General features: G+C 45.6%; 2 protein-coding genes and 1 long non-coding RNA gene across 6 annotated transcripts in view; 1 reads left to right on the top strand and 2 right to left on the bottom strand.

The window, feature by feature from the left end:
- The window catches only part of LOC103399389 (uncharacterized), a 9,201-nt gene extending 1,937 nt beyond the window's left edge, over positions 1 to 7,264 (bottom strand). The window contains exons 1-4 of one of the 3 annotated variants that reach the window (XR_001761768.2): positions 3,874 to 4,385; positions 3,691 to 3,737; positions 3,168 to 3,393; positions 2,878 to 2,990 (exon numbers count right to left, since the gene is read on the bottom strand). This is a non-coding gene — a long non-coding RNA (uncharacterized LOC103399389). Of the gene's footprint in view, positions 1 to 2,877; positions 2,991 to 3,167; positions 3,394 to 3,690; positions 4,386 to 7,126 lie in introns of those variants that run through there. The other 2 variants (XR_001761769.2, XR_523633.3) reach the window with 2 other exon arrangements.
- niban1a (niban apoptosis regulator 1a) overlaps positions 1 to 11,318 on the top strand; it is a 12,376-nt gene extending 1,058 nt beyond the window's left edge. The window contains exons 2-14 of one of the 2 annotated variants that reach the window (XM_008338100.3): positions 4,392 to 4,522; positions 4,934 to 5,062; positions 5,146 to 5,260; positions 5,335 to 5,499; positions 5,690 to 5,805; positions 7,132 to 7,236; positions 7,317 to 7,479; positions 8,112 to 8,296; positions 8,470 to 8,616; positions 8,725 to 8,835; positions 9,050 to 9,157; positions 9,295 to 9,406; positions 9,498 to 11,318. In XM_008338100.3, the coding sequence (XP_008336322.1) occupies positions 4,392 to 4,522; positions 4,934 to 5,062; positions 5,146 to 5,260; positions 5,335 to 5,499; positions 5,690 to 5,805; positions 7,132 to 7,236; positions 7,317 to 7,479; positions 8,112 to 8,296; positions 8,470 to 8,616; positions 8,725 to 8,835; positions 9,050 to 9,157; positions 9,295 to 9,406; positions 9,498 to 10,675 (2,765 nt within the window). In that variant the 3' untranslated portion in view covers positions 10,676 to 11,318. Of the gene's footprint in view, positions 1 to 4,391; positions 4,523 to 4,930; positions 5,063 to 5,145; positions 5,261 to 5,334; positions 5,500 to 5,689; positions 5,806 to 7,131; positions 7,237 to 7,316; positions 7,480 to 8,111; positions 8,297 to 8,469; positions 8,617 to 8,724; positions 8,836 to 9,049; positions 9,158 to 9,294; positions 9,407 to 9,497 lie in introns of both variants that reach the window. The other variant, XM_008338093.3, reaches the window with a different exon arrangement.
- Positions 10,994 to 12,037, bottom strand: part of kifap3a (kinesin-associated protein 3a) — a 29,527-nt gene continuing 28,483 nt past the window's right edge. The window contains exon 21 of the mRNA XM_025064378.1: positions 10,994 to 11,842. Coding sequence (XP_024920146.1) covers positions 11,602 to 11,842 — 241 coding nt within the window. The 3' untranslated portion in view covers positions 10,994 to 11,601. The remainder of the gene's footprint in view (positions 11,843 to 12,037) is intronic.

Here is a 12,037-nt window from a genome sequence, read left to right as displayed (position 1 = left end):
TCCCTCCAGTCTGTCCTGTCCTGTCCTGCACAGACTGTACAGTGAGTGAGGACACTCAGAGTCCAGACCCAGACCTGGTTTCCTGTTTGTTTTTTGTCCTTGTTGTGGGGTGTGTCCCAGGGTCTGTGTGTGTGTGTGTGTGGCCAGGACAAAGGGTGTGTCTCCTGTGTTTGTAAATGAGACCGGCAGTCGAGAGACAATCACATTGGACCACAGTAGGTTTCTACAGTTAGGGTAGAACTGCTGCCTCACAGAGGAGGAAGAGGAGGAGGAGGAAGAGGGAAACAAAAGTCCAAACAGGAAAAACTACAAGTTAAAGCTGGGACTGGAACCGATGACATTGTTATTGTAAAGCTGCAGCACTAACCACGTTGACACCGCGTGGACCTGGATGGTAAATGAACAGCAGATTATAATCTGTGGGGAGTGTTGCTCCAGGACCTCCTCACTGTTTAAAGTAGTGACAATAAAAATGTCTGTCGCCGTTTCTGGTAAATCTGTACTTGTGGGGACACTGAGAATTAGAACCAGGCTCAGATTAGAACGAGGATTAGGATTAACAGTTAAAGTTAGGAGATGATTTCTGTGTTAAATACTAACAGGACGTAATAACCAGTGTGTGTGTGTGTGTATGTGAGGGTGGGGTGGGTGTGTGTGAGGGTGGGGTGGGTGTGTATGGGAGAGTTTTCAGAGTGGTTAGATCGCTGGTTTTGGTTGGATGAAGCTCTAAACAACAACAAAAAAACAAACAAACTGTGAATCATATCGTATGATGAGTTGAGTGAATCGTTACATCGCTGACCGTACACCAGTGGGACATGAGCCACAGTATGAGAAACCTTGTTTTGTAGGATTTTGTTTTTGTGGTTCTGATCCAGATTTGTGATGACAGTTTGATTTGCAGCTCTGAGCAGAAATACTTCAGCGTGAGGTTGTGGAGAAAATATTTGTTCTCATTGTTCCAGTCTGTTCTGCTTCCTGGTTCTTCACTGGTCGGTTACTCACACAGACACAGTTAGCTTGTTGACGGACCAGGGTGACTAAACGAGTGGTCTGAGGACTCAGACCTGGTCCACATCATCAGTGAGTCATTGGTGTTGTCCACATGTGTACCTGTGACCACAGGAGGGCAGTATTACTGTGAGATGTTTGTCTCCAGCAGCCGTGAGTCTTTGTGTGTTTGCTGCTCTTCATGCTGTGTCACTGTGACTCCAGCTGCCATTACAACATCGCTCAGATATTCTGAGGAGCTGGGAAACTCTCTGACTTCTCCACCTCCTCCACCCCTCCTCCTCCTCCTTCTTCTTCTTCAGGATCCTCCAGATTCCTCTGCTCCTCTGCACAAAGGGAGGAAACTCTGCTGGAAGCCACCTGTTGTGTGAACACACGGTCAGGACTCGGTCGGTGTTTCACCAAACCTGTCAGACTGAGAGAATTCACACACATCGGCCTGTTATTTTGGCTCCGAAGTAGTGGTACTTCCTGCCGGTCAGTTTATATAGTGATCTTTACACAAAGTGTTGATATTTTTGGCTTTAAACTCTCAGACGACCTGATCACCTCAGTCCAAGCTCTTTAGACAAAAATATATTTTCTTTTATTTACTGAAATAAGGGTAGATGTCTTAGTTCTTTCAACACAGAAACATAAAATAGAGTAAACACTGAGCCGCTCTGTGTCTGTGTCTGTGTCTGTGCACGTGCTCTGTTTTCCATTTGGTCGTACAGTGGAGAAAAACCGGTCTCTATTTATACTGTAAACAAAGGAATGCAGGTTCTTGACGGAACCTTAAACATTCTCTGTCTTATTTTTCTTCTTCTTCTTCATGCAGCAAAAATAGTCGAGTGTAAAACAGGCTGAACAGCTCGTAAAACTCTGTGACGGACCTTTTAAACTCAGTGTTTCTTCTACAGTGGTGTGTGTGTGTGTGAGAGTGTGTGTGTGTGTGGCAGTGAGGTCATACTGTAACAGAACAGTGACGTCACCTTTGATGTCAGTGTTTCAAAAACTCCTGATCATCTTCATAACAAAGGCGTGGTGGTCCACCATCCATAATTAACCCCCTTTTTTCATGTGTGTTTATCTGGTGTGTGTGTGTGTGTGTAAACCAGGGGTGTCAAACATAAGGCAAACAGGCTAACCTTGGCCTATGTAAAGTTTAATTTGGGCCGCAATAAATGCTTGTTTGAACCTAAACCAAGAAAAACAATCAGTTGATATGACTGTGTGTGTGTGTGTGTGTGTGTGTGCGTTTCTATCATACATCACACACACACATTCTTCTGCTGTGTGTGGACTTGTCCTGTGTCTCGGGGGTTTTCCTGCCTGACGACACCCAGAGTCGGCCCCCAGACCTAATGTTCCACCAGGGTCCATTAAGGAACCAAATGATATGATTTGAAATCGAAAAAACATTTACTTTTAGGAGCAGACTTTTTTAACGATGGTGAGTGTGACGGTCACTGGTGTGTTTGCAGGTTGGTGTGTGACCACAGTAATGACATGTGCTGACATGTTCTGTTCAACACAGACAAAGGAAGAAACGTTTGTTCTGTGGAACTAAAGAGCTGTAGATATCTTTGCATCAAGACCAACAGAGTGTTCCTCTTCTTCCTCTTCTTCCTCCAATGAAAGGATCGACACAGTTTGATCTCCAGACAGTGACAGACCTAAAGTTGTGTTGATCTCTAATCACCTGACTATAAACCAACACCTCCCTCCACTGTCCCACTGCCCCGTCATTCATCTGAAACCTGAGTCTGTCTCTGACTCCTCCTTTTACACTCACTCCTCACACCTGTCACCCGTTAACCTGCATCCTCATCAATTATTTTAATCAAACAGCGCCCCCTTCACAACCCAGCCCTGAGAGCCTACCTGTGTCTGGTTTCTGCTCCTGCTGTGTGATGTCATCTTCAGGGAGGAGCAGAGTCTGTTGTCATGGTGACGTGTGGCTGTAGAACATCCACCTGTGACGACAACCTTCACCTCTGCAGTGAGACAGTGAGAAGTATCAGAACTGCAGCAGGTTCTGACGGGCTGGACCACACAGTGGCCCAAACCAATCACTGCTTTAGGGTTAGCCTCTCTGAGGCAGGCTGCTAGTGTACAGGGCAGGAATCTGGCCAAACGATACGTATCACGATACAAGGGGCAAGGATACTTACTGTCACTTCAAGGTTGTAGGGGAGCTGGAAGTCAGGGGGTGAGGGTGGGGTTACACCCTCGTCCATTCACTCTCCTTCTGGGCTCCAGGTGTGGAGTGTGTGTGTGTGTGTGTTCCCAGCTTTGTTGGAGCGACGGTGGCTGCCAGGCGAGGCCTGAAGGTCCACAGGAGGTTCTGAGGAGAGCAGGAGGTGCAGTGATGTGGTTCAGTCAGAGCCTCCCTGGAGACTGGAGCAGAGACAGAGAGTCTGAGAGTCTGAGAGTCTGAGCCCAGAACATGAGTCTGTTACAGAATAATGCAGGTCTGTTTACGTCCTCTGTCCTCTTGGTCACATGGTTAGAGTGTGTGTGTGTGTGTGTGTGTGTGTGTGTGTGTGTGTATTTGCTACTCTGCAGCTTCAACACTCACGAGACTTTGGCTGAAACATTCAGACTGAGGGTTTTTTGGACCATGGTCTGAAGTCCTGCAGGGATCAGTTTGTAAATGTTCAACAAATGGAATAAAGTTTCTTGATGAAAACTCACAGCACAGATGAACAGCGGGAAGAATCCGACAGTGTTTTCCAGTGTTCCTGTACAGAAAGGAACTCATTTTGACAGGATATTGACAGTTAACCAGGTCATTAAGACCAGTTTGACTTTGGATCAGAGCAGATCAATGGTGATGAATGTTGAAGAGAACAGTTTCAGTTGATGAGGTTCACAGACCTTTACAGTTGGTGATGGGATTCTACACAGTTCTGACAGAGAAAGGAGATCAGTGGATTGGTCACAGTTTGTCAGGTGATCAGTTGGTCAATCGTTACAGCTCTAGTTTTCATTGATTGGACTGGTCTGGTGAAGAACCATCAACCAGACATCAGTCCCACACAGACTGGGTCACCTAGTCACCTGGTCCAGTACTCAGACCAGGTGACAGATCTTCTCTGTAGGTTTCAGCTTCCCTCCATCCTATTGTCACAGGTTTCTATACACTTGTTGTTTTCCTTCTTATGTGACCTTGTTTCCTTGTAAACACACGCCTCCTCCAGCTCCATGTCCTCCTCCCTCTCCTCCTCCCACAGCTACATCTGCGCTCTCACTTTACATCCCAGAATGTTCTTCAATCTTCTGTCCTGTTCTCAACTTGTCTTCTGTTTTTCTCCTGCCACCTGTGACAACATGCACCGACATCCTAACATCAGCAGCTGATGTGTGTGTATGTGTTTGTGTGTGTGTGTCTGCAGGTCAAGCCGAGGCTGAGCTGAAGGAGTTCAGTCCGTACTACAGGAAACAGTTCTCTGTGTCCAGGTTCTCTCAGCTGGAGGATGAGTTGGAGCAGCACAAGCCCAAGATCACACAGCTGCTCAAACAGAGGGTACGTGTGTGTGTGTGTGTGGGGGGCTGGACGTCGTCAGAGTTTCACATTAAAATGGACCGACGTCAGATTTAACATATTACCATCGTCTGTTAACAAACTTTTCTTGTTATAAAGCAGTGGTTCCCAAAGTAGGGGGCGGGGCGCTCCAAGGGCTGCGGAGCTGTAGAAATTATTTTGGAATTATAGCTTTTAAATTGTTTTAAAGAAAATTGGCTGAATCTATCGACATGGGGGAGGAGGGTGACAGAGTCTATCGACATGGGGGAGGAGGGTGACAACAGTTACGCCTGTGAACGGGGCGCTGCAGAGAAGGTTAGAGGTTTAGGACAGATAACAATAATTATATGATAATAATTAAAGAATGATAAGAACTGTAATAATTCCAGTGTGTTAATGTGTGACCAGCAGGTGGCTCCTCAAGAGGCTGAGGTTCTCTACGAGGAGTCCCTCTTCTACTTTGACGACACCAGGAAGTGGAAGGAGCGCTACGTGGTGGTGAGGGCCAACTACTGCCTGGAGTGTCACGAGGGTCTGGAAGTGAGTGAGACCCTGACCATGCTGCACCTCTGAAGAGCAGAAACGTTCCAGCCTCTCATCACAGATTTCCTCCTGATTTTCAGACTTATATGAAAGGGGTTCCCCCACATCACAAACTGCTGCCCACAGGGGGCAGTGTTCTGACCACAGAGGAAAAGTACATGGCCATGGTGGACAAATGTTTCCCTGATGACACCAGTGAGTTCAGTATCTCCAGACAGCAGGTTTTCTCTTCTTCTTCTTCTTTTACATCATGTTTTTTCTGGTTTCAGACGTGAAGGAAGACTTTGCCCCCCCCCTGACGGGAATGCCGGGTCAGTTCCCAGTGTACCTGCGTCTTCCCTACAGGAGAGATTCCTACTTCTGTTTCAGACAGCAGGCCAAACAGGAAGCCTTCCTCTCCATCATGTCCGACTGTATCAGACACCAGAACCAAGGTACGGTAGAAAGCTGCAGACCAGGAACCTAGAACCGATCCAGGACCGATTAATGAGTTCCCTAACAAACTAAAAACATTTGGGGGGGGGGGTTATCAAAGTTGTGATAGTGTGAGTGTGTGAAGTGACTCAGCTGATGTTTGTGGTTGGTGGATCATCACTCTCTCTCCCTCCCTCTCTCTCTTCCTAGACTTCCTGAAGAAGAAGACCTGTGAGGTCCAGGCCTTCCTCAAAGCCATCCAGCTCTACCGACAGGACAAGGACAAGTACGAGGCCTGGGACATGCTGATAGGAAGTGATGTCAGAGTACGTGACTAAACTCATAGTTTTTCATAGTTAGAAAAAATAGAAAGTGGTAAGTTTGGTAATTTGAATTCATTTAAGTTTAGAAAGAAAACACGATAATGAAACTAATTTATCTCCAAATAGTCAGGAATTTAATAGAAAATCTAGGCTCTAAACTAAAGTTGTGAAATTAGTAGACATTTAAGAAATAACTTTGGGTCTCAGAGTGAACCTGTTCATGTTGCATGGCACCAGTAATGATATTTTAACAAGAGGGGAAACCTTCAGCCATAAACCAGTGAACCAGGGTCTGTTCTGACCTGGACTAAAAACAGGCTCCTTTACAGCAGCAGCAGCACTGCTCCACTGCTCCACTGCGTCGTCTCTTGAGTCTGTTCATTGTGAACTGTGAATGAGCTGGAGGTGGAAGGAAGTTTGGTCTGTAAAGTTAATTTGTCAGACGTTTCCTGTTTTTTAAAACACAGCCTTCACACACGTGATGTGAAGAAACGCACACCCTCATTTTCTCACACACATTTCCACAGATATCACACACACAGACACACACGCACCAAACCACTCCCATGAGACAGGGCTGAGAAATGAATGGAATGAGTGAAATGCCTTAAACAGAAACAGCAGAGAGTTTGTCTCCACAGACACATGGTCCAGTCCTGGTCTCAGAGCTGGTACTGGTTCTACCTGTGGGGACACTCAAATCTCCAGAGAGATTCAGGTCAAGGGTCACTCTGCACACAGTGGTATAGAGTTCTACAACAACGAGGTAGAATATATATTCATGGACATTGAATCTTGTTATTTTCTAGGTTTTAACATTTGGTTGCTCTTCTGCTACCAGTGTTTCAGAAACGGATTGGAGTAGTTCTATTTTTTTTATTTTCATGATTCTGTCACAGATGGCCGTATAATCCACAGGAGCTGTTGGATTTACTGATTACATTGACATCAGGTCATATTTGGTTATGCTTTATCTGCTTATTTTATGTTAAATGTGGAAGAATTAAGATAATGCATCAATAAATATATGTTGCATTGCAACACGTGTGTACTTTTCAGGTTTAGGTTATACAATAGAGTTTTTGTTTGTTTTGTGGAGAGATACGTGCATGTTACTTGGTAAAAATAAAAGGGGTTGGCTTTACATGATTGTCCCTCTTTGTCCCACACAAACCTGCTACTTGTCCTGCATTTTGTCAGTTTGGAGGTGGACACGTACGGGCAGAGGTCAGAAACCTTTAACATTTGACATGAGGCTCTGACCTCCTTCCATCTGTTCAGACCTGGTGAATGAGTGAAAACCTGTAAATGTGTGTGTTTGTACCGTAGGTGATGGCCAACATGGTGATGGAGAAGCTGCTCCCGTCTCTGGAGAAAGAAATGCTGCCTCGTCTGAAGGCCAAGAAGACGGAGAAGAAGAGAGTCTGGTTTGCTGTGAGTCCTTATCTGCTGCAGTTCTGAGCTGGAGTCCTGGTACTACCAGATGGACCATGTGTGTTGTGTTTTGACTCCAGACGGTGGAGGCTGCCTACATCCTGGTCCAGGAGCACCTTCTGGACGGACTGTCTGCACTGAAGGAAGAGTGTCGTACCACGCTGCGTCAGCAGGAGGTGCTGATCCATTCAGACATGGACCAGATCATCAACACCAGGCAGGACCTGGAGGAGAAGATCAGAGGTAAGCTCCTCAGACACGGACAGTAGAAGAGCTTCAGTCCTCTGTGAAAAACTGCCTGTGGCTGGAGAACACCAGTGGAATGTCTTCAAAATATTTTTATTGGTGAAAAAAAGTGTTAGTGTTAGAGTGTTCCTCTAAGGACGTAAACTGAGGTCGAAGGAAGGATCAGAAAAACAGTGCTGGATGTTGGTCTGTGGAACAAGAACTAATTCTAGAACCGTTTAAATGATAATGATGAATATGAACCCACAACTAGAAGAAAGAAACAGGATGATAACAGAAAACAGTCAGAGGAACAATCTAGAACAGTTCCCTTCACTGTACATAAACAGATGTTCCCTTTCTCCAGTGGATGGTTCCAGATATTTCCATGAGACATTTCCAGAATTCCCAACCATTCAAGGACATTCAAGGAGTTTGTCCAGTGTTTGGTCTTAAAATATTGTTAAATTAACTTTAATTCTGTTCTGAATAAACATTTATTATAAAGTAGAATACTGTCCTAAAATTAGGTGATGGGCTCCCTCTTGTGGTGTTTAGAGATATCATCTGTACTGTGTATCAGTGATTTAGACGATCACTGGCTCCTGAAGAATTAACTTCTGGCCTTGTGTTTGTTCTCGTCTGTGAAGCCAAGGTGTCAGAACCAGCAGAGAAGCTGTGCTCAGAGTCAGTGCAGCCGTACTTGGCATCAGTCCTGGAGGAACTGATGGAACCAATCAGCTCTGGTTTCCAGGAGGGACGTCAGCTGAGCAACAACATGATGGACGGGTGTCAGCAAGTGGTGGCAGGAGGAGACAGAGAGGAATTAAAAAAGGTTGGTGTGGTTTTTGGATGAGGACAGATGGAGAGACAGAGGGGAGACAGGAGAGAGATGGATGGATGGATGGATGGATGGAAGGATGGATGGATGATTGGTGAACACATGTTCATACCTTAAGAAAAGGGGGTGATGTCTGGAGTCATTTTCCCCTCCTCCCTGTCTCCCAGGTTCTTGCTGCCATGAGCAGACCAGACCTCCACCTGGTCTACCAGAGGATGAGCTCGCTGCAGGAGAAGCTGCAGAAGCTGCAGGAGCGATTTGGCTTCTCCAGCATCACAGAAGTGATTCACAGGGCTCAGATCGACCTGCAGCTGGTAACACAGCCATAAACCACGACAAACAATTACACAAATATAAAGGTCACCGAGGTCACCATCACAGTGAACTGCAGATAATCTACGTGTCACCTACCTGTGTTTCAGCTGATGGAGAACGCGGCCTCCACCTATGAGCAGCTTCTGATCAAGGTCCTGGAGGACAACCCAGAAAATGTCAGCTTGGCCCTGGAGAAGGCCAAACACAGAGTGCTGAAGGTCAGTGTGTACTGCTGTGGTCCAACTGTTGGCTTGGGGACACACCTAAAAATGTCCACAAAAAAATAACAACTAAGACTGAGGAAAAGTGAACTGTTGTAGTTTTGGGTAAAGTTTTGTGAGTTTATGTGAGAAGGAATTAATACGGATGAAGTATGAAGTATTTAGAAGTATGAGGTATTTAGAAGTATCTCCTGACGTCTGGTCTCTGCAGCAATATGACTACGACAGCAGCACAGTGAGGAAGAGGATCTTCCAGGAAGCTCTGGTGTCCATCACACTGCCCTTCATCAAGAAGAACCTGGCTCCCACCTGCAAGACAGTGAGAGACACACACACACACACACACGTACCCATAAACATTTGAACCATGTCACAGTCTGGTTTCAACTGGTTTATACCAGTTTTATACCAGGCTCTGACCCTGGACTCTTCGTCCATCCACCTGTGTCTGTGCAGGAGCTCCAGGGTCTGGACCAGTCCATTGACCCGGACCACTCAAACTTCATCCAAGTTGAGAACATTTATGAGAGCATCCTCCTTCAAACCCTGCACAAGGAGGTCACCAAAGGTACAGCTGGTGTAGTTGCTGGTGTCAGAAGAACCAAACACCGTCACCGGACTCTGACCTGTTTTTATTTCTGTCTCTTTTCTTGTCGCAGTGGTCAAAGAAGCAGCCAGTCTGAAGAAGTACAACTTGTTCACAGACAGTAGAGATCTGGTCAGTCAGTCCAGCAGGTCCAGTCTCTACTCACTGTCCACACCTGTCCCTGGAAGCCCCAACATGGCAGTGTCCTCCCCCTCTACACCGTCCTCCCCTCCTCTACTAGTCAATGGTCTGTCCTCCACCCCACAGAAGGAAAGGAAGAATGGTTCCGTGCAGAGTCAGAACCTGATGGACTTGATAGTTCAGACCCCACAGATGGTCCAGACTGTCGTGACAGAGACGAGCCCTGGGACAGCAGACAGTGGTGGTCCAAACTGGACACAGAAAAGCAGTGTAAAGAATGTGGTCAGCGAAGAAGAAGTGTCCTCTGTCTCTGCGACAGAGAAGCTGGAGGTAGAACCCGAGCGTGGTACACATAGAACCGAGCCTGTAGAAGAAGCTGGGTCAGAAACAACAGCAGCAGCTCTGGAAGGTTTAAAGACAGAAGCAGAACCAGAAGTTCCTGCAGTGAACCCCGTCCCTTCCTCTGAGACAGAACCAGAAGTGCCTGCAGTGAACCCAGTCCCTTTCTCCAAGACAGAACCAGACGTCCCTGCAGAAAACCCAGAACTTACCTCTGAGACAGAACCAGAAGTTCCTACAGTGAACCCAGTCCCTAGCAATGACACAGAACCCACATCAGCAGTGGAAGGTGGTTCCCAGGCAGAGGACAGGTCAGAGGCTCCCTCTAGTGGCGAAAAAGCAGTAGTTACACCTGTAGATGAAGGAGTGGAGGATGATCCTAACTCTGTGGATGTGTCATTAGGCAGCGAGTCTCCACCTTCTGATGTAAAGTCAGAGGAAGTTAAAGACACACCAGAGGAGGTCTCCACAACCTCAGATGTCCTGGAGGACGAAGGTGGCATCAGCAAAACTGCAGTGACTTCAGACTATGCACCAGAGGACATTCCTCCTCAGAATCCAGGATCCAAAACTGAAGACGTTGGAGTTTCTGATGACGCTGAAACAGGAGTCAGTATCATCTCTCCTGAGTCTGTCCCTGAAGAGACCCCGTCCAGCCCCACTGCCCGGCCTTTGGACTGCGTCAAAGACATCCGCGACCTGGTGGTGGAGGTGATCGACGTGGAGGAGCTGGTCCAGCATTATCCCAGCGGCATTCCCCAAGAGGAGTGAAGCATCAGGACTGATTCCAGGGGTCTTCTGGCAGGACGAGGACAGAAATGGTTCTAAATGTTTCTCTGCTGTCTGCTGAAATAAGTACCAGACCAAAACTGTAGCTCCTCTTTCTAACAGAACTTTCCATCAAACATCGACGTTCCTCCACAGGGTGGACACTTTCAGACGTCGACACACAAATCCACAAAACTACATTTAAATTATTTATAAAAGTCATTTAGACGAAACCAACACAGCAGCTGTTCAAACAGAGAGTGATGTCAAACAGAAACACACATTTTTAAAAGTTACTTCATCACCAGAGCGTTTATGATGTGAAACTACTTCATCACAGTACAGTTTTGTAAATTAATACTTATTACTTCAATTATGCTGCAGTAGTATATAGTTGGATATTATAAAACAAACTTCCTCTGTTCTGACGGTGAATTCCTGTTCTTGTCTGAGCTGCAGTCTCTGCACGTTCCCATTGATTCCCCCCCGGACCCTCCCACACACACTGACCTACTACAGCACTGGAATTATTACACCACATGAATTAAAATAACCCCCCCTCCACCCCACTCCAACACTAGCCCAGCTTCCCCACCCACACTGAGTAGAACAAGTGAGAAACTTTAACTGTTTATAATAAAAATAAAATAAAAACTCATTGACAAACCAAGAAAACACTTAAACACACTCTTTGTTTTTTAACCACTTATAAAAATACACTGTTTTTATTATATTATATTGAAACCAACTCCTTTAAATCAAAGGGTTTTGTAAATATAAATAATAGATGTCAATGAAGGGATAACTGCATTATTAGAAGTTTATATTATAAGTTTCCTGGAAGTATGAAGTAGTGATGCACAAACTGAACCCCCGTCTGACCAAAGCTCACTCCCTACACCAAACACCATTAAAAAAAATCACAATTTTTAAAAAATATATAATTTGAGGAAATTAACAACACAAGGCAGCAAATTAATAAAAAATATATCAAATGAAATAATAGATAAAAATCCTCTAATTGAAGTAATGGTTTTTCTTTCTGGCCTTTGGTTCAGAATTTGAACAATTGAACATAAAGAGTTACCTGGAGTGACATCACCTGCCTGTGTCGTGATGAAGGACCCCAGTGACGTAGGCGTGGTTGTCTCTGCTGCTCCACCTCTCCCCCTGCACAGAGAGCGGCTTCTACAGACACTGTTAGCATCACCTGACAACAACATGACAAAACTACCAGATGCAAACTGTGTGAAAATATTACTAATAAAATATTAATCTCAATGGAAGATTATTTTTCTTCTTCTTCTTCAGAAAGTCTCAAATATCTGCTTTGAGTTGTGGGAACGCCACAGAAATAATAAATGG

Source organism: Cynoglossus semilaevis, chromosome 2 (assembly GCF_000523025.1).
Source record: "Cynoglossus semilaevis isolate Cse_v1.0 chromosome 2, Cse_v1.0, whole genome shotgun sequence".
Lineage (NCBI taxonomy): Eukaryota > Metazoa > Chordata > Actinopteri > Pleuronectiformes > Cynoglossidae > Cynoglossus > Cynoglossus semilaevis.
Note: the sequence above shows the minus strand (reverse complement) of the source record. Positions and strands in the feature narration are given on the sequence as shown.